This window comes from Lottia gigantea (assembly GCF_000327385.1).
Source record: "Lottia gigantea unplaced genomic scaffold LOTGIsca_9, whole genome shotgun sequence".
In the NCBI taxonomy this organism is placed as follows: Eukaryota; Metazoa; Mollusca; class Gastropoda; family Lottiidae; genus Lottia; species Lottia gigantea.
This window is the reverse complement of record NW_008710950.1, coordinates 3,532,227-3,551,124: the sequence shown is the minus strand read 5'-3', so window position 1 is coordinate 3,551,124 and position 18,898 is coordinate 3,532,227. Positions and strand designations below refer to the sequence as shown.

Sequence of the window (18,898 nt, the reverse complement as noted above, 5' to 3'; positions counted from 1 at the left end):
TTTCCGTGATTTTATTTAGCCTATGGACTTCTAAATTAATGATTTCATAATGGTGTATATGATAGATTATTCAATTTCTTTTTCTTTGTTACAACCTCTCCCTTTTAGTTTACTATGAAATCTAAGTGGTAAAAGAAAAGTAATTAAAAATAGAATAACAAAACTTTATTGATCTAAATAAACTTTCATTCGTGTTGACAAGCTTTTATAAAACTTTAGTAAAAGTCAATAAGGTGTGTCCTTGAAAGAAACTACATTCCTGTTGTGGAGAGAGTTTTATAAGCGATATTCTACTAAAGTAAGACTATAACCATTCATACATGACCAACGTGGAGACACCTTCCTTCCACGTAACAGTGACTACTAAATAAACATTGGCCTCTTATCAATACGACTGTCGGTGTTCACTGCATTACCATTCTATCATGTTTATGTATTGCTACTAAGAGTAGACTCAAGGAAAGCTTTGGGGTTTTATAGCCTTTGTTATGAACAGTAGTATAATATTATCTAGATATAACGTACCGATGCTAAAGAAACATGAACCTTTGTAGGCGTATCATGTTAGCATCCGATAAGATTAAATTTGAACAGGATAGTGCCACTATGGCCATCTTTTGAAGCAGAACTGCTTCGGATCTAAAAGAAGTTCAAGCCAAAATGTAAATTTATTCCAAGCAGTCACCTTGTCTCTAATCATGATATTATGATCTGTCATCAATTTTGAAATAGTTCTGCTCGATCACCCTTTGTACATTGAATGGAACATCAATCGATAGTTTAAAATATCGAGCTTTTAAAGCTTTTAAATAACTTTACATTAGCTTTTTAGTTGAAATCATCGGGCGTGATTGGGAAATTAAATAATGAATCTGTATGAAAAGTAAAATGAAAAAAAAAACCCAAAATACAAATTAAGGTTTGAAGTGGTAACATCTTTCATTACGTGGGCATATAGGCCAATTAGGGACAAATAGATTTGTGCGGTCTTTAAAGTTTCTTAAACAGAGCAGTGACGTTTTTAGGAAACATTAGGAGAGGGGGCCGAGCAGGGGGCCACAATATTTCCAAGGGGGGGGGGGGGGGGGGGTAATTTCTTTGTCAGTTATCAACTCTCGATAAAATATGGTTAAGTCTGGTTCAGCCCTATCTTAAGACGCGGGCACACGAGAAGTCTTGGTCGGAGACTTTTGTCGCCGATTAGAGTCTTGTCTTGAGTTTCAAAAACTGGCACGGGCACACGAAGAGACAAAAATCTCCAGTCGGTCGTTTTCCACCTTGTCGATAATCACGTGCGGAGCATGCAATTGAAAGGAAAATGAAACTGATTGGATGATGACGGTCCGTCTTGCAGACGATAAAAATATCAGAGACAATTATCAAACTTGTTTGATATTATAAATCCTGTCGTGGACACGATAATCTTGTCGTGGAAGCACGGGCATACGCGAGATTTTTCTAAAGACTCTTATCGGCGACAAAAATCTCCAACAAAGACCGCTCGTGTGCCCTCCTTTACACTTTACATAAACTATTTATTTAAAAAACATACTTTTTTTTAACCCTTTACGTCTTTCAATAGCTGAACATGTTAATTAAAATTAATTATGAAGTGGCTAAACATTTATAACATTTTCAAGTAATAATTCAATAAAATAAAAATATTTAATGGAACAATGAATGAAAATAACATACAATATATATAAACAAATATCTAAATATTTTTACAACATAAAATCCTAAACCCACACGTACTTGTGAAAAATGACGTAGTATCTATTCTTTAAATTGTTATAGGAATTAAACATCAAAAACTGATCATAGCCTGTCGGCTGGAAACACTCACTGTACCAATATTCCAAGGGGTTTAATATCATTATCGCTTAATGAGGAAATTCATCGGTCTTCGGAAACCAAAAGGTAGCTTGCCAGGCAAGGTAACATACGCCCACTGGCAGCAGTCAGAAATGATAAAACAGTCTTTAGTGAGTAAGTACGAATTTTCTCATATTAAAGAAATTTTTATAGTTTGAATACAATGATATACATTTACTGCCTGTTATTTATTCTGAGTAATTCCACAAAAATTTTCAAAATCAATATCAATAACTCAAATACACCAAATTATTAAAGCACACATCTCTAATATATAGGGCAAAAAATTGTTAAGAGTGAAATTGTCGAAAATTCAAACTTGACCAAGATCACATCAATATAAATAAAAAGACATAAAACTCCATTCATTTCATTTCATCCATCAATATAAATCATGACACCATATTTTAGAAAAATGAGATGAAATCTGTAGTCTCTGAAGCATTTTATCTATGTCGAGGGCTATAACTCAAAAACCTCTCATCGAAAAATCGACAAATTTGAACTTGACCACGATATTATCAATATAAATGATCACACAATATTTCATTTAAATCAGATGAAAACTAGTCTCTATTGTGTTTTTGCAATATTTTGATGCGTTTTTCCAAAGTCAAGGGCAATATCTCAAAAACCGTTCATCGAAAAATCATCAAGTTTGAACTTGTCCAAGATCTCATCAAGATATATGACCACATCAAATTTCATTAAAATCAGATGAAAACTAGTCTCTATTGTGTTTTTGCAATATTTCGATTTCATTAAAATCAGTTGAAAATTGTAGTCTCAGTTGCGTCACGCTTTTCCTAAGTTAAGGGCAATAACTCAAAAACCGTTCATCAAACAATCATCAAGTTCGAAACTTGTCCAAGATAGTATAAATGATCACACCAAATTTCATTAAAATCAGTTGCGGTATTTCTAAGTCAAAGGCAATAACTCAAAAACTGTTCATTTAAAAAGCGTCAAAATCGAACTAGACCAAGATCTCATCAATATACATTAAAACATTAAATTTCATTAAAATCAAATACAAACTGTAGTCTCTGTTGTGATCACAAGAAATATTGACGGACCGACGGACAGGAGCGACGGCAATATACGTCCACATTATTATGTGGGCGTTTAAAAAGGCAAGCAAACAGGCTGCCCTAAATATTTTGTTGTTATGGTTGTGTAAATCCAAGGCCGCGCGGATTTTAAGAAGCAAAGTAGGTATAACGGGCGTTTTACAGTTTAGCACGGCCCCTAATTCCCGTTTCTTAATAGTCCAGCTCTGAATCGGTAGCATCGGTAACAACCACCAGAAGACCCGTCGGTAAACACAGTAGTTAGACGCTTAGAATCGATGAATTTTACCGACCCATTGAAAATACGAAGGAATTTTATCCAGTTTTATTTTTGAACCAGTTAAAATTGAATCCCAAGTCGCGTAATATTATTAGTAAAAGTTGCACTAATCAAATTCAATAATCAGGAAGTCATCAAGGTACACAATGCAAGTCACATTGTAACGATTTTTCATAATATAACACACGCTAGATGTTATCCTTTTAAAGATCATTGGACTGCGAGAATATCCAAAGGGTAGCTTGCGGTCGAACTCGAGAAGAGTTAAAAGTCCACTGTAATCCTGTCAACCGACAATCAGCCTTGCTACATAACACTGACCGATAAGCGCTCGTTAGGTTAGCTAAGAAACTGACTGACTTAATCAACTAAGTCCATGAAGTATCAGATTATACGAATTAAGGGAAAGACCCTCGGATCTGTAGCATCGTGTATGATGGGTATGCGGGTATGTCCAATAGCTGAATGAGACAATGCACAATTTCGCCATTCTACAATCAACATTATCGCTGATATTGGCATCTTGAAAAGCTCGGATAGTTGGATGGTTGTGTTTAAGAATCAATTGGAATTCCCGTATACCTTGACGATGTGTGCTCCATTCGAAATTTTCTAATGCTTGATGCTCTCTCTATTCCTTATCATAGGACCGAATACTATACGGACGTGTACCGGATATAGGAAATAATCTGCAGTATCCAAGTGATTCTATCCAATAAAATTTCGTTGATGGTATAGTATACCCCCATTCTTCAACGGAGACTCCATTTCCTAGCGGAGTTCAATACTATCTGTATCAAAGGAGTAGGAACTGTACTGAGGAACAGAGTCTGCCCAAAGAAAGTCAACAATCTGCAAGGCTTTGACATGATTGTCTTTGCATCTCACGAACAATTGGTGATTGGAGTAATCTTTCATGCTCACCTGAGGCGGGACTGTGCTGGAGGCAGCAGGTTCAAATCCATTCTCGACTGCATGTAGTTCTGGTCTGCGGCTTGTCTCGTGTAATTCTTGTTCAAGGTCTTTCGTGGCCTTCCTTTCAGCAGCTAACTGCCTTTGCAGGGTTAAATATCGCCTTTGTTTTTGAAGAGGTACTTCGTTGAGTCGGCGATGAATATCTTACCTCAAGTCAGTGTCAATTTTAATACTGGCCCATAGCAGTCGGGTCTGTTGATGTCGATCACTCGGGAAAGGTCCACGAGTATGGAGGTCAATCGTATTCAGAATTAAATGTTATGCACTTATGTTTAATATTGCTTTTGCCTAAAACACAATACCTCTTTTACAAATGTTAAAATACAAAATACCTCTATAACTTGATGCCAATGTGAATGAGGGAACAGGCTAACTGCAAGGAGTAAGATGCTCCCTGACCCTCCTCCTCTATCACAGTGTTTCAACCTTTGACTGCAATTGACACCATATTCTTGTATCATAGAATTTTGTATCTGTAGCTAAGTCCTTAGATTTCAGTCAAGGTATGAAATAAATAAACCATGCTTTCAGACTGACCTTTTTTATACGCCCACATGGACGATCTTCATGAAACTTGGTTTGCATGTATGTATTGATGAGATCTCAGTCAAGTTCGAAATTGGTAATTAACGGGTGAACTGTTTCAGAGCTATTGCCCTTGGCGTAGTAAAAACACATCAAATTTTCCTTGTAGGCATGATAGAAACTACGGTTTTTATCCGATTTTCATGAAACTTGGTATGTATACGTATTGGTGAGATCTCAGTCAAGTTCGATAATAATAATAATCGAATGAACGGTTTCAGAGTTATTGCCCTTGACTTAGTAAAACGCGTCCAATTTTGATTGTAGGCACGATAGAGATTACAGTTTTTATCCAACCTAGATGAAACTAGGTATGCATGTATATATCGATGAGATCTCACTCGAGTTCCTAATTGGCAACAATGGGATGAAGGGTTTCGGAGTTATTAATAATCAAAAATATCAATTCATATAAAATCATTATAAATTAGCACAGTGAACATGAAATATTAAGAAAAAAACTGTTATATGACCAAAATTAATTTTTTGCGATTTCACTTTGAATTTTTTGTGTTTTTCATAATATTTTGGAAAACAATCAGTGCATAACAGATACTACACTTCTCGCCCATTTGGCGAGTTATTTTTTCTAATTTCAGAATCAGAACAGAAGAAAACCCAATATCAAGACCCTTAATCCTATTTTCTAAATAAAGTGTCTGCTCCACCCTAGGCCTGTACATTTGGGAGAATCAAGCCCTCCCTTCCCCGAAATCTAAATATTGGACTCTTGGGCGGTGGGTGTAAAATTCCGAATTCTCAAACTGTCCGAATTGGGTCAGAAAAGACAAAAAAATCGAAACTAAAATTGCACCAAAGGTCATGCACAAATTCGGGAATCAAAACATTTTACATCAAAAAAACGACTATTTTTAAAAGCTTTCATTTGTACCGTGGCCCATTGGGGACATTTACAATTTTTTTATTTTTCGACGTGTCTCAGTGGTTTGAGAGCAGAAGAACTGCAGAAAACAGGAATTGAAATTGTAAACATTTGAGAAACCGACAAAAAATAGAAGGAATGGAGGGAAACTTTAATTAAAAAGATGACACAAAATACATAAAAATCACAAAAATTCATAAAAACAATAATTAATCAAAATCGTAAAAATAGTTAAAACATGAAAAATTAAATTTTCCAAAATATTATGAAAAACACAAAAAATTCAAAGTGAAATCGCAAAAATTAATTTCAACCGCGGTTGAAATTATTTTCCACCGCGGTTGAAATTATTTACCAGCGCGGTTGAAATAATTTCAACCGCGGTGGTAATTAATTTCAACCGTGGTGGTAATTAATTTCAACCGTGGTGGTAATACATTTCAACCGTGGTGGTAATACATTTCAACCGCGGTTGAAATTAATTTTTGAGATTTTTACTAAGTTGTAATTACAAGATAGTATTATAAAGATAGTATTGTGGCAGAGAGTGTATAGTGACAGGGGGGTAGTAACAGATAACACCTTTATAAACTTGTTATTACAACTTTACAAACTTGTAATTACACCTTTACAACTTGTAATTACACCTTTAGAAACTTGTTATTAGTAGTAATAGAACTTATAGATACAAAGCATAAATATTTCAAAAACATAAAAAAATCACCTCGTATACCCACCCACACCCTACAAACCCTTCATATTCCCTTCATAAAAAATCACCTCGTATACCCTACAAATCCTATAAATCCCTTTATATTCCCTTCATAAAAAATCACCTCGTATACCCAAGAAACCCTTCATATTTCCTTCATAAAAAATCACCTCGCATACCCACCCACACCCAACAATCCCAACAAACCCAACAAACTCTACAAATCCTTCATATCACCCAACAAACCCTACAAACCCTTCATATTCCCTTCATATCACCCAACATATGTATTATGTCCTTTTTTGAATTGTTATTTTGTTGTATAATAAAAATGACTTATTTGTAAACAAAAAAAGTGTCTTATATTAGTGATTGAAAAAAACCTAAAATTGCCCCTTAAAAAATGGCAGATAAAAAACTAGATCCAATCTTTCAATTATATGATCCAATTCGTTATTCATTTAACAAGAAAAAGGAGGATTATATAATCATCTCGCCAACCGTTGGTTCCAAATCTCAATTGAATGATGGGGGTAGGGTTACGTTCGAGATTAATTCATTATCAAATTGGTTACTATTGTCTGATGCATATTTCAGATGTGATTTCAAAATCAAAGACGGAACTCAGAATCAAGTTCCACAAACCAACACAACGTTAGAAAACAATTTCTTCCCAAATATGTTTTCAGAGATTGGGATGGAAGCAGGATCCAACCCGATTGAAACTATCAAACATCCTGGAGAATTTGACATAATGTAGAAAACAGTTCTATATCCATAAGACTACGATTCCATTTCGGGGTGGATTCCTGATGTCGGTGACGGAGAAGTTTTAAAAGAACCGGTCAGAACTGTTGCAAATGAGGCTGATGAAGCTAGAATGAGAATTATTGCTCGAAACACGCTGGAAAGAGTTGCACGAGCTCGAAATACTGGCTTTGAAAATCGGGTTCTTCAATACAACAATGTTATTGAGAATAATAGGTGGGGTAATTACGTAAATTGGAAGTTATATCCCCTCTTTGGTCTGTTGGAACATAGAAAGGTTTCTATAGGATTACCATATAAAATTCATCTACAAAGAGAAATCAATAATGATAAGATATTCTTTGGTGAAAATGGGTCCGATGCCAAATTAGAAATTACGAATCTCCAATTATACATACCGATGATTACTCCTTCTATAGAAATAGAAACTAGATTATTTAACATGATGACAAAGGATATTGAAATAGCTTTTCTTCGCCGTAACACGATAGGCAGCATGACTTTAACCGGGGAGTCCACTACATGGCCAATTACTAACACCACTAAACCAGCAAGATACTTAATGGTTGGTTTTAAGAATTTACCAGACTCTCAGACAAATAACAACAATATCTTTAGAGTAGCAATGAACCAAACTCAAGATCCTATAATCCGCAAAGTTCAAGTAAGATTGAACAATGAGAATTATCCTAATCAACCTTTAACAATTAATCCATCCACAAAAGATTATAATGAACTGTATAGAAACTATAAAAATATGTGTGAATTATTTGGAAATCCACCTCAGTTTGATTATGTAGATTTTGCAATCAATCACCTAATCTTTTGTTTTGATCTATCAGCTCATCAAGAAGATCTTTTTAAAACAGGAGTTAATATAAATATACATATCGAAAAAACACAAGGAGATGTGACCGGTTACTGTTTATTATTGGAAGAAGCAAAAGACATAATAAAAATATCCGATAGACGGATGATTCGTATAGAATAAATAATTATAAAAAATACCCCTTAAAAATGAAGCCGGAAACATTAGTAAAACGAATAATAGAAGCTATCGAAGCGGAATCACCTACTACAATAACTTACAATGGTAAAAAGGTCAAAATATCTAAAAAGCTGATCGATAAGTATAAGCATTGTAAAATTAGAGATGATATAGACTTGGAAAGAATTGACAAGAATGTAAAGGAAGGCGGATTTCTACCCTTCCTACCTTTGATATTTGCTGGCCTGGCTGCAGCTGGTGCAACTGCTGGTGGAGCTGCTGGTATAGCATCAGCAGTCAACGCAAAGAAAGCATCTGAGGCTGAAAAAAGTGAAAAACGTAGACATAATATGGAAATGGAAAAGATAGCTGCGGGTTCAGGAGTATCGGATATATTAGGAACAGTTAAAGAATTTGGAAATAGATTTAGCGAAGAAACCAAGAAAACTGTTAAACAGGGACTGAGCAATCTAATAGACAAAATTGACACAGGAGAAATGAAAGTCAAACACAAAGGTAATGCCATTGTTTTTAAGAACATACATTCTGGAGAAGGAATCTTTCTTTCAAAGTATAAAGGAGACGGTGTAATTTTTGGTGTAGATAGATAGAATGAAATGAATAAAATGAATAAAATAACAATAAATAAATAGACATAAAAAAATGGGAAAGAAATTCAAACATTCAGAAATATTTCCTAGTAACCCAATGCTGATGTGTATTTGCGGAAGTTCTGGTTGTGGAAAAACTCATCTTACTTTTAACATGTTGACAACACCAAACCTTTTAGATTTCAATTCTCTATATATCTACACAACAACACCAGATCAATCATATTATCAATTCCTTAAAGCTTTAGAATATTTACCAAAAGAAGACGTTCAAGACATATTTCAATATTAAGAAGACAACGATGAGATGGAAATAAAAGATATCTTAGAGAGCTTCATAAAAGAAAAGAATCCATCTTTAAATCCAACCGACATAAAAGTGTTTCTAACTAAAAATGTCAATGATCTGGACTTGTCTAAAATTGATAGTAATCGAAAGAACTTAATAGTCTTTGACGACTGTGTGGCTCAAAGAACTCAAACTGTTCAACAAGAATTTTTCACGAAAGGAAGACATCACAATTGTCACTGTATTTACCAATCCCAATCCTTTTATGGAATGGACGCTATGTTTATCAGAAAGAATGCAAATTGTTTTTTATTGTTCGAATTAAACGACAAAGATTTATCTCAAATTATTCAGTCTATAAATCACGGAATGGATAGAGATATATTTAAAAAAGTTTGTAAAGCACAATGGAGAAACCCAGAGGAACATGGATATGTATTTGTTAATACCAGAAAACCTGCAGGTGAAAGAGTTATGACAGATATCTGTTAAATTTTTATTTTTTTACTATATAATATTATATACATAAAAAATGGCTGATTGGAATTATATTATAAAACGAAATAGACAATATATCAAATCTAAGGATAAAGTAAAGTCACAAGTTGAAAAAAACAAATTAGAACAAATTGGATTAACGGAAAATCTACAAACTTTATTTAAACCAATATTAAAAAGTCAAGAGGATATTAAAAAGAAATTAGAAGCAACACCTAAACAACAAATTCAAGAACTTCCTCAAATAGAATATCCCATTGAAGTTGGTGAAATCATAATCAGGACATTAGATGATATAAAACATTATTTTTCAAATCCAGATCCAACTCTACCGAAAACAATTAAACCAACCACTGATCAAGATGGACTGATTCTTAACGTACGTTTGTAGGGTACGTTTCAATCAAGGAAACCCAACATTTAAGATTGACAGAATAGAAGGTATATATGATTTAACACCCGGTATAATTAATCTTTTGAATGGGTATGATGAAGGTTATAGTTTTGACGATTTAAATTCATACGTACATATTCTTAAATCGACTAGAAGAGGAGGACCAAAAACTTTAAGATTAAGAAAACTGGAAAAGGAATTAGAGCAGTACACTGATGATAATCAGTACACTGATGCCAATTACGCGATGACAATTACAATGATGATGACAATTACAATGATGATATTATAGATGAAATCGATGCTTTTTTGGGACATACAGGAGATGGTGTAATTTTTTTACCAGATGACAACGAAGAATTGGTTAATAGATTACAAATAATATTAGCAGCAATGAAAGAAGGTCATCGATCAAACAGACAATATAATGAAGTGAATTGTATATTAAAACGACTCCTAGAGAAACAGATCATTAGTAAAACTGACTATAAAAATGTTATGAAGAATATTCAGTAAAAAAATATTGTAGTAAAAATATCCAATAAAAAAAGATGTCAAATAAAGAACAATTATTCGTTATAACCTCAAACAACTCAAACATTAAATTATCTCTAGATTATGAGTATGAACTTGATCGTAATCAAGAATATGAATTGGGATTAAAACATTTCTCTGTTTACAATTCCATTAGAAATATCAACGAAGATAATAACAAAATAAAAATATCAACAGATAATGGAGTTACATTCAAAACCATAAGCTTACCACCAGGAAGCTATGAATACATAGCCATAAACGAATACTTATCTGAATATGGAGGAAGTGAAAATGGTAAAAACAATATTGAATTCGAAGGTAATTTGAATCTGAACAAAATAAAATTGATATTAAGAAATAAGAGTCAAGTTGATTTCAACGTAGAAAATTCGATGAATGCGTTACTCGGCTTTGATAAACAAATATATACGAAGTCCACGTTAGCCCCAAATAAAGCTAATATCGAAAATGATATTGATGTAATTAATATTCACTGTAATTTGATAAATGGTGGATTTTTCAATAAATACAAACGTCAGATTATTTACAGTCTTCCAACATTCACTGTTCCTATTGGATATAGAATTATAGAAAAACCATTTCAAACAACATATTTACCACTTAATTCGTTTATGATCAAAGATATAAATCTGGAAATCAAAGATGGTAAAAATAGGTTTATTGACTTTGGAAACGAAGAAATTGTTATTCAACTTCATTTAAAACAAATTAAGTAACAAATCTTCATTCTCTTCTTGAATAGTTAGATAATCGAAATCATCAAATTCATAGTTTTCATCCAAAATCATTTCATCTTTATTACAATAAGGATACATAATTCCTTCACTATTTGGTGGCTTTCTCTTGACAAGATTCAAATAATGTCTAAAAACTTTCTTTTGTTTATCGTCATCCCTTGGAATAACTACTCCATTTGTGAAACTTTTTTCCCATTTTTTCTTAAATTCATTTGATATATCATATCCACTAGCCAACCGAATATAATCGTCTACAGTTATCTTATCATTAGAATAACCTTTAAATGTTTTCTTTTCTTTTAAAACACCATCTGAAGTTAGAATGATATTGTATTTGACTTTAGGTGCTAAATATTAACCGAATATAATTCCACCATCACCGTAATCATTCTTTCCTTTACAGTATTCATTTTCGGATACTAATCCAGCTTCATTTAATTTATCCCAATTGCTAGATGAAATGTATAAACTATCAGTATCGGTATAGTATATTTCCGGTTGATAAAACCCATCTATTACATGAATAAAATTGTTCATTATTTTTTTACTGTGAGATAATACGAATGATCCCAAATGACTAGGGGTAAGTCGTGTGGTAGATTTAGGAGCTTCTATTTCTTTTTCTTCTTCTTCTATATCAACGATGTATTGAGTATCATTTATTTTTTCATAGTGTTTAACATGTGAATCAAAGTTAGCCTTTAAAGTAACTTCACTCCATAGATGTTTTGATGAAGATATATCCTTCTGAATAGATTTACCATACAGGGCATTACCTAATAATTTCATGCAATTACTACCAACGATATTACCATCCCTTTTGAATTGATTTCTTAGATCTCTCAAAATTAAAATGTAGTCTCTATAGGGAGGAGTTCTAAAGTTTTGTTCGTATACTATACCATCTAATATTCTAATAATTCGTCCACCAGCTTTTACTATTTCTTGAATATCGACCGATGTTAAAACGTCATAACAGAAACCATTTCTGAATCTGATTTTAGTGCCAGTTTCATTTTTTCCTTCTTTGTTCTTAAAACTAATTTTATCTTTAGATGGTATCGGTTGGAAGAACATGTTTTTGGGGTACTCAAACCAAACTGTTAAAATAGCAGTTTTGGGTCTAAAGTTTTGTTCATTGAAGAGTCTTACAAATTCTTCTTCTTCTTCTGGTAAAAACGGTCTACCACTTTCTGCTTTGGGATATTCACTATCTAAATCTGACATAGCAGAAGCATACAAACCATTAGCATCAAACGCCATTAGTTTAGAACATTTTATATTTTTAAGTTTTGAATTAACCTCTGTTTTATCTTTATCACTTTTACTATATTCTTTAAATAAATCAATTATGTTCTCGTCATCACTTTGTGTATATTCACTTTGTCCACTTTGTGTATATTCCTTTAGCACATTACAAATTTCATTGAGTTTATCAGTGGTAAATATTTTTCGATTTGCAGAAACCCTTCCTCCTTTAATAGATCGTCTTATGAAATGTCTTATAAAAGGATTAGTGTGAGAGTAAACTTTTTCTATATTTTGTTTTTCAGTATGTTTTGGAACGAGTCTTGTGCTTTCGTAATATGTCTCTTCAACCATTTCTTTATCGTAATGATACAAATAATACCAACCCTTTAAAGATAGAGATGGAGCCGTTAGATTATTGGAAACTGTCTGGAATACAACTTCTTTCATAACTTTGTTATATTTTATCAAGCATGCTCCAAGACATAGAGTGTCTCGCTTTGCATATGGCTCTCATTCATGTCTTAAAATTTCCCAGTTATCTTTCGTATATTTTGCAATGTCTACATCAGCAATCTTTCTCAAAATCATTGGTAAATTAGACGACTTTCCCCATGCTGCTAAACTAGATACTTCATGTTGATAGGAGCATGTGAAATTAATATGTTGTAAATAATTGGAGTTACCTTTTATATCTTTCTGTCGTTTCCATCTTTTCTGTAAATCTTCATCAGTGTATGGATTAGATAACGGTAAAGATAGAATTCCTCTGGGTGTTATTAGTGGACATTGCGTTAGTTTCTTTACGTTTTTAATTATGATCCAGTTATCAAAACCACTACCGTTATGAGAAACCAATGTTAATCTTTTTTTATCATATTGACCTAAATATTTCAACATTTGATCTATACAATCTGTACCTACAAATATTTCTACTATATTCATTAGTTTGTTATAAAATGCTTCTGGAATATTATCAGTGGGATTTAGATTTGGAAAATTATTTTGGATCATCTCTAACTTTTTTCTTAGTTTTTCTAAATTAAGTAACGTACAGGAATAAGGAATTGCTTTACGCGTTTCACTTTCTGAATATGTTTCACAATCCCAAGCGAATAAAGTATCATCACTCATATTTGGAAATACGTTTAGTTTCAAAGGTGATACTTGTTTTACAGCATTATCATCTCTACATGTTTTCCATACCTGTTCATAATTATCTTCTATTTCTTTAATCCCTAAACTTTTTTGATTTCTTCTTATAAGACAGAAATGTGAGTTATGTAAATATAAAACCCAATCTAATTCATTGTTTACTTCTCTGGGGCGTAAATTTCTATTTTCGGGAGTGTAAATTTGAAATGAAGTATTACATTTCTCATTGAATTTATTAATTCTAGCAGATGTCATTACTCCTTTTCTATTCGCTTTTGGAAATGTATTAATGAATGTTTGAAATTTATTTTTTAAATCTTTTTTCAAAACATGATTTACGCATTTGATAAAACAGTTACCATCTGTTGGTATATAACAATTTCTACCTTTATATTCATTTATCTTTTTAAGTAGTTCAGTTCCTCTACCAGCGTTTGATCTTCTTATTTCTTTAAAATTGTTTCTACGAAAAATTATATTCCCTGTAAAATACCAATCCGAGCAGTCAGATTTTGTATCCATATTTGTTAATATTTTTTGAAAAGTTTTGGCATTGAACCCAAGAAGGCTCATGAATTGTTTGTGATTTCCATTCTCGATTATACTTCCATCTATTTCAATTTGACCTTTAAATGTTAAAAAAATATGAGTAATAGCCTTGATAAGATCGGTAAATAGCACGTTTTCTATGAATGTTTCATCGTTTATACTTTCAATGTTACTCATATTTTTTTTATATTTTTTTTAATTACCTATTTTTAAGAGGTCTTTTTAACTTTTATTGCTGATATTTGTGTATTAAATTCATCCAAAATTTCATTAAATTCTTCCAACTCTTCAACGCTAATGATCTTATCTTCTCTTGATCTTTCAAAAAAAATATACAACTTATTAAGATATGCATTTAAGATATCTGTTTTCTTTTTATAATAACATTTTCGTTTGGATGTATAACCTATAGCAATCACACCACAAGATGAAGTTTGAACAGCAGTTATTGTGGCTAATACAGTAGGGATAAGTACTGGAACCATTAATCCACCAGTTATTGCTGTTGCAACTGTTGTTCCTACTGTTAGTAATACACTTAGTGCTTTGAAAGCAGAATCAATTCTACTCCATCTTTTCTTACATTTATTATATTGTTCTAGTTTTACTTTTAATTCCTCTTGTTTTTCTATCATGTATTGTTGTCGGTCTTCCATTTTTATATTATGAAATTATGTAGAAATCAAATGGACTTCTGATATTGGAAAAGGTTTATAAATTTCGTAAGATCCACCTCCTTGAGGATTAATTTTCATGATTGAAGAACTTAAAATACTGACGTTTACGCGTACTAACAATGTTTTTTGCTTTGGTTTCTTGTTTAAATAAGGTGAAATTTTTAGTGTTTCATAATCAATTGTTATATTAAAAGTACAATCAAATATATTAATTAGAAGTTTATTTATCGTTACATTAAATACTTTATTTTCTTGACTTTTATGAACATCAACTGATGTATATTTATCATCATATTCAAAATAAAGTTTTACATATTCAAAGTCTGTTGTTCGTATAAACTCGAATATTCCTTCTTGTTTCTCTTCATTTGGTGTTGGCTTTCTAATAATGTTCATTGATGGTAATTCCGGAGTCAATATCATAATAAAACTTTTCAATGCAATTATATCATTTTTATAATCTGATATGATTGACATTTTGAAGGTGTCTATATATTGTCCATTTGTTTTAATTTCATACAAATGATCAACATTGCTATTTTCGTCGTTGCTTTCCAATGTTTTATTTTCTACATATTCCCCATCATTGATAAATTGAAGAATTTTACGAGCGTAAAAAATCCCAGTATTAGATTCTTGTATAAAGAATATTGAATCAACTTTTGCCTTCATAGGAAAAATAATTTCAATTAGAGCTCTCTCCCTGAAATAAAATGTATTTGGATCGCCAGGATAGGTGAGACCTATCTTAAAAATATCTTCAGGGTTTCCCCTTACATAAGTATCTACTTTTACTTTTACTATAAATCCATATGTTTTTAACTCATAAATTGGGTAAATATCATAATCAGCGCTAACTTTTTTGAATCTTCCTGACTCAAATGGAATCCTGAAACTATATGACTCTGGTTTATTTTCCTTGTTTTCTAATATGTTTATCTTTTTTTCCTGTTTTAAAACTTCGTTATTAATTGTAGTTATCTGTTGTTCGCTATCTTGTATTTGTTGTTGAATATAGGTTTTGATATTGTTTATTTCTTTTTGTAATTCAGTGTTATTTTTAGTTTCTAAAGAAGTTATTTCACGTTGTAATGTATCTTCATTTACACCTGGTGCAATGTTATCTATTAGTTGTTTAAGATCTAATTTTTGCTTTGCAATCTTATCATCTAATTGAGATATTAATTTACTTAAACTTTGTAACTGAGTTTTATCCACTACATTTACCAATTGTTGTTGAATAAAACTTTTCAAACTTGTCACCTCTTGTTGTAATTTAGTATCATCAATAAAATCTTTATTATTCAGTTGTCGTTTGAAGAATCTTTTCACATCACTTATTTTGTCTTTTAAATGATCTTCATCTATTCCTGATTCAATTAGATTTATTTGATCTAGTACATATTTCTTGTGAACAGCATCATTATCATTTTCGGGTGACTTTAAATTAGTTATGGTAAAATTATTCATATCGATATCACCTTGAAGAGTGTCTCCAATTTGATCAACAAAATAAGGTTTAGCTTTATTTATCCATGCTGTTGTGTTAAGTTTTTTAGTTGCTAAAGGAGTAGATCCTAATCCAAATTTGTTCGCCATTTTTATTAAGTTAAATTTATTATAATCTCTTCAAATTGATTTCCTAAACTTAATTGATATAAAACCCAAAGTGAAAGTTGTCCACAAAACTTTTGACCCGGCATTTGTATTTGGAAGGTAGAACATTTGATTGGTTGATTAGTTAATTTAACTATTTCTTCAGTGGGTTCTAATCCAAAAGAATCAAAAAAATAAAAGTTATTAAAAGATTCTTTGTATAAGGCAGAGTGATGAACTCCTGTTTGATCTGAAGTGTGAATATTTGTTATGGCATAGAATTTACCTTTTTTACTTTTGAGATTATTTATTTCATCTCGCATACAATAATAAAACGGTGATATATTTAAGTCGTTTGCCCATCTCATGAGTTGAAAGTTTGTGGTTGTATCAGTTCCATATTTATCAAGCAACTGTTTAAAAGTATTCATTTTTAAGTAATTTTTAAAAGTCAGTTTTTTGAAGTTCGTTTTGATAAAACCTACCTATGATTTGTTCTTTGTCTTGATCGATTAATTCATATGTTGGAGGTGCTGTGCTATTTACTTTATCTACGATAAATATTTCGTTTGTCCAATAACCAACGTATCCTTTTTCGAATTTACTTTTATATTTATAAATACGAACACGATCTCCGACCTTGAATTTGGGTTTAATATCTAAATTGTTTATCTCATTTTCATAGTTACTTTGTGTGTTAATTGATCTTATAATATTTGGATTTTTTGATGCTTGTGCTGGCGTGACACCTATAGATGAATGTATTTTGTTATTGTATTCATCTACAACATCTGGTAATATTTTAATCCATTTTTGAGATTTTAATTCCGTGAACTTTTTGAATAGTTCTATTATATCTTTCAATAACTACAGCCTTACCTTCGTTATGAGTGCTGTAAATTTCAAACCCCAGAGATTTCATATTTTTGTTATAAAATTCGCTCCCTTTATCTACCCATAACTTTTGGGGTCGTCTGTCAGATTGTTTCATTATGGTTTCAAATGAGTGTTTGACAGATATTCCAGTTTTGTTTTTGAGAGGAATAACCCAAGCATAACGTGTATATAAATCTATAACTGTTAAACAATATTTAAATCCTCTTTCAACTGGCATATTAATTAAATCTGATGACCATATTTCATCTTTATCAAATACTTTAACTTTTAAATAATGTTTGTTTTTTCTGAATTCTTTATGAATTTCATCTGCCAATCCCATCCCCTATTTCATCTTTGTTTTTAACAGTTTTATAATCAGTGCTCTTTGCATTTTCTCTTTGAATGTTGGATTTGGAATATTTTCAAGTTCGATTATCATTTGTTTGTCTGCCTCGTGTCTAAACTTGAGGTCTTTATTTCTGTATAATATATCATGTTTAAGTGCAGCAGCGTCAACTCTATTGACAGGTTCTTCACCTGGTTTGGGTTTATCGTTTTGGTCTAATCGTAAATCTAACCTAGTACCTGGACCCGTATAATTATGACCTGGAAGATGTTTTTCTCCGGAGTATTTAGCCCAAGGGAATCCTGGAAGATATCCTAATGATTTTTGAATATCTGAACCAAAATAAGTTTCAGGACTTTGTGCAATTATCATAGACATTTTTATCCTATAACTTTAAAACCTTTTCCTGTTTTTTTATCTAAAGCTTGTTGTTCTATTCTCTTGTTTCGTAGTTGCTGTAATTCTTTCAATTCGTCAGATTTTTTGACAGCATCGTGTATTCTAACTCCTGCTTTTGCCACAGACCCAAGAGCTTGAGCTTCGGAGGAAATTAGGGATTTGTTGTTTGAAACAAAGCTAGATACTTTGGGAATGAGGGAAGTTAGTGCTGAGATGAATCCGTCTCCTGAATAATCATCAGTCTCGAATTTGTGTTGTTCGTGTTTTAAAATTAAACTCATCCTATTTTTAAATATGTTGGGTGATATGAAGAGAATATGAAGGATTTGTAGGGTTTGTTGGGTGATATGAAGGATTTGTAGGGTTTGTTGGGATTGTTGGGTGTGGGTGGGTATGCGAGGTGATTTTTTATGAAGGAAATATGAAGGGTTTGTTGGGTATACGAGGTGATTTTTTATGAAGGGAATATAAAGGGATTTATAGGATTTGTAGGGTATACGAGGTGATTTTTTATGAAGGGAATATGTTATTACAACTTGTAATTACAACTTTAAAATAAAAAATATTATCAATGAATTTGGCCCTAATAGGCTTTCGTAGTACGCACTCTATGTTGACATTTAAATACATACCAAAATTTAAAAATAGCGATGCCCCATCGTAATACGCCCACTTTTGTAATGGCAGCCAAGTCGTCCGGGAGGTCGACAAGAACTATCAGTAAATGAAACATCTGTCGAAAACCGTGCCATCAAGAATGTTTACAAAATTTAACGATTTTTGAGTGTTTACAACTACAAGTTAAAAATTGAACGCGTTTTCTAAA

At 32.0% G+C, this 18,898-nt stretch overlaps 7 protein-coding genes across 7 annotated transcripts; 4 read left to right on the top strand and 3 right to left on the bottom strand.

The window, feature by feature from the left end:
- Positions 1 to 6,783: 6,783 nt before the first annotated feature.
- LOTGIDRAFT_155887 (hypothetical protein) lies at positions 6,784 to 8,747 on the top strand (the record flags this gene model as incomplete). Its single annotated transcript, XM_009068395.1, has 3 exons — positions 6,784 to 6,913; positions 7,163 to 8,058; positions 8,118 to 8,747. The coding sequence occupies 3 exons, from the start codon at positions 6,784 to 6,786 to the stop codon at positions 8,745 to 8,747; spliced, it is 1,656 nt and encodes a 551-aa protein (XP_009066643.1).
- A 52-nt stretch (positions 8,748 to 8,799) lies between these two features.
- Positions 8,800 to 9,528, top strand: LOTGIDRAFT_108891 (hypothetical protein; the record flags this gene model as incomplete). Its single annotated transcript, XM_009068394.1, has 2 exons — positions 8,800 to 9,015; positions 9,055 to 9,528. The coding sequence occupies 2 exons, from the start codon at positions 8,800 to 8,802 to the stop codon at positions 9,526 to 9,528; spliced, it is 690 nt and encodes a 229-aa protein (XP_009066642.1).
- A 40-nt stretch (positions 9,529 to 9,568) lies between these two features.
- LOTGIDRAFT_155886 (hypothetical protein) lies at positions 9,569 to 9,925 on the top strand (the record flags this gene model as incomplete). The annotated part of the gene is made up of 1 exon (XM_009068393.1): positions 9,569 to 9,925. One exon carries the CDS (start codon positions 9,569 to 9,571, stop codon positions 9,923 to 9,925), a length of 357 nt encoding a protein of 118 aa, XP_009066641.1.
- A 554-nt stretch (positions 9,926 to 10,479) lies between these two features.
- LOTGIDRAFT_155885 (hypothetical protein) lies at positions 10,480 to 11,202 on the top strand (the record flags this gene model as incomplete). Its single annotated transcript, XM_009068392.1, has 1 exon — positions 10,480 to 11,202. The coding sequence occupies one exon, from the start codon at positions 10,480 to 10,482 to the stop codon at positions 11,200 to 11,202; it is 723 nt and encodes a 240-aa protein (XP_009066640.1).
- A 375-nt stretch (positions 11,203 to 11,577) lies between these two features.
- On the bottom strand, positions 11,578 to 14,148 carry LOTGIDRAFT_155884 (hypothetical protein; the record flags this gene model as incomplete). Its single annotated transcript, XM_009068391.1, has 2 exons — positions 11,578 to 12,858; positions 13,039 to 14,148. The coding sequence occupies 2 exons, from the start codon at positions 14,146 to 14,148 to the stop codon at positions 11,578 to 11,580; spliced, it is 2,391 nt and encodes a 796-aa protein (XP_009066639.1).
- Positions 14,149 to 14,846: 698 nt separating this feature from the next.
- On the bottom strand, positions 14,847 to 16,451 carry LOTGIDRAFT_155883 (hypothetical protein; the record flags this gene model as incomplete). Its single annotated transcript, XM_009068390.1, has 1 exon — positions 14,847 to 16,451. One exon carries the CDS (start codon positions 16,449 to 16,451, stop codon positions 14,847 to 14,849), a length of 1,605 nt encoding a protein of 534 aa, XP_009066638.1.
- A 1,219-nt stretch (positions 16,452 to 17,670) lies between these two features.
- On the bottom strand, positions 17,671 to 18,353 carry LOTGIDRAFT_155882 (hypothetical protein; the record flags this gene model as incomplete). The annotated part of the gene is made up of 2 exons (XM_009068389.1): positions 17,671 to 18,005; positions 18,074 to 18,353. 2 exons carry the CDS (start codon positions 18,351 to 18,353, stop codon positions 17,671 to 17,673), a joined length of 615 nt encoding a protein of 204 aa, XP_009066637.1.
- Positions 18,354 to 18,898: the final 545 nt, after the last annotated feature.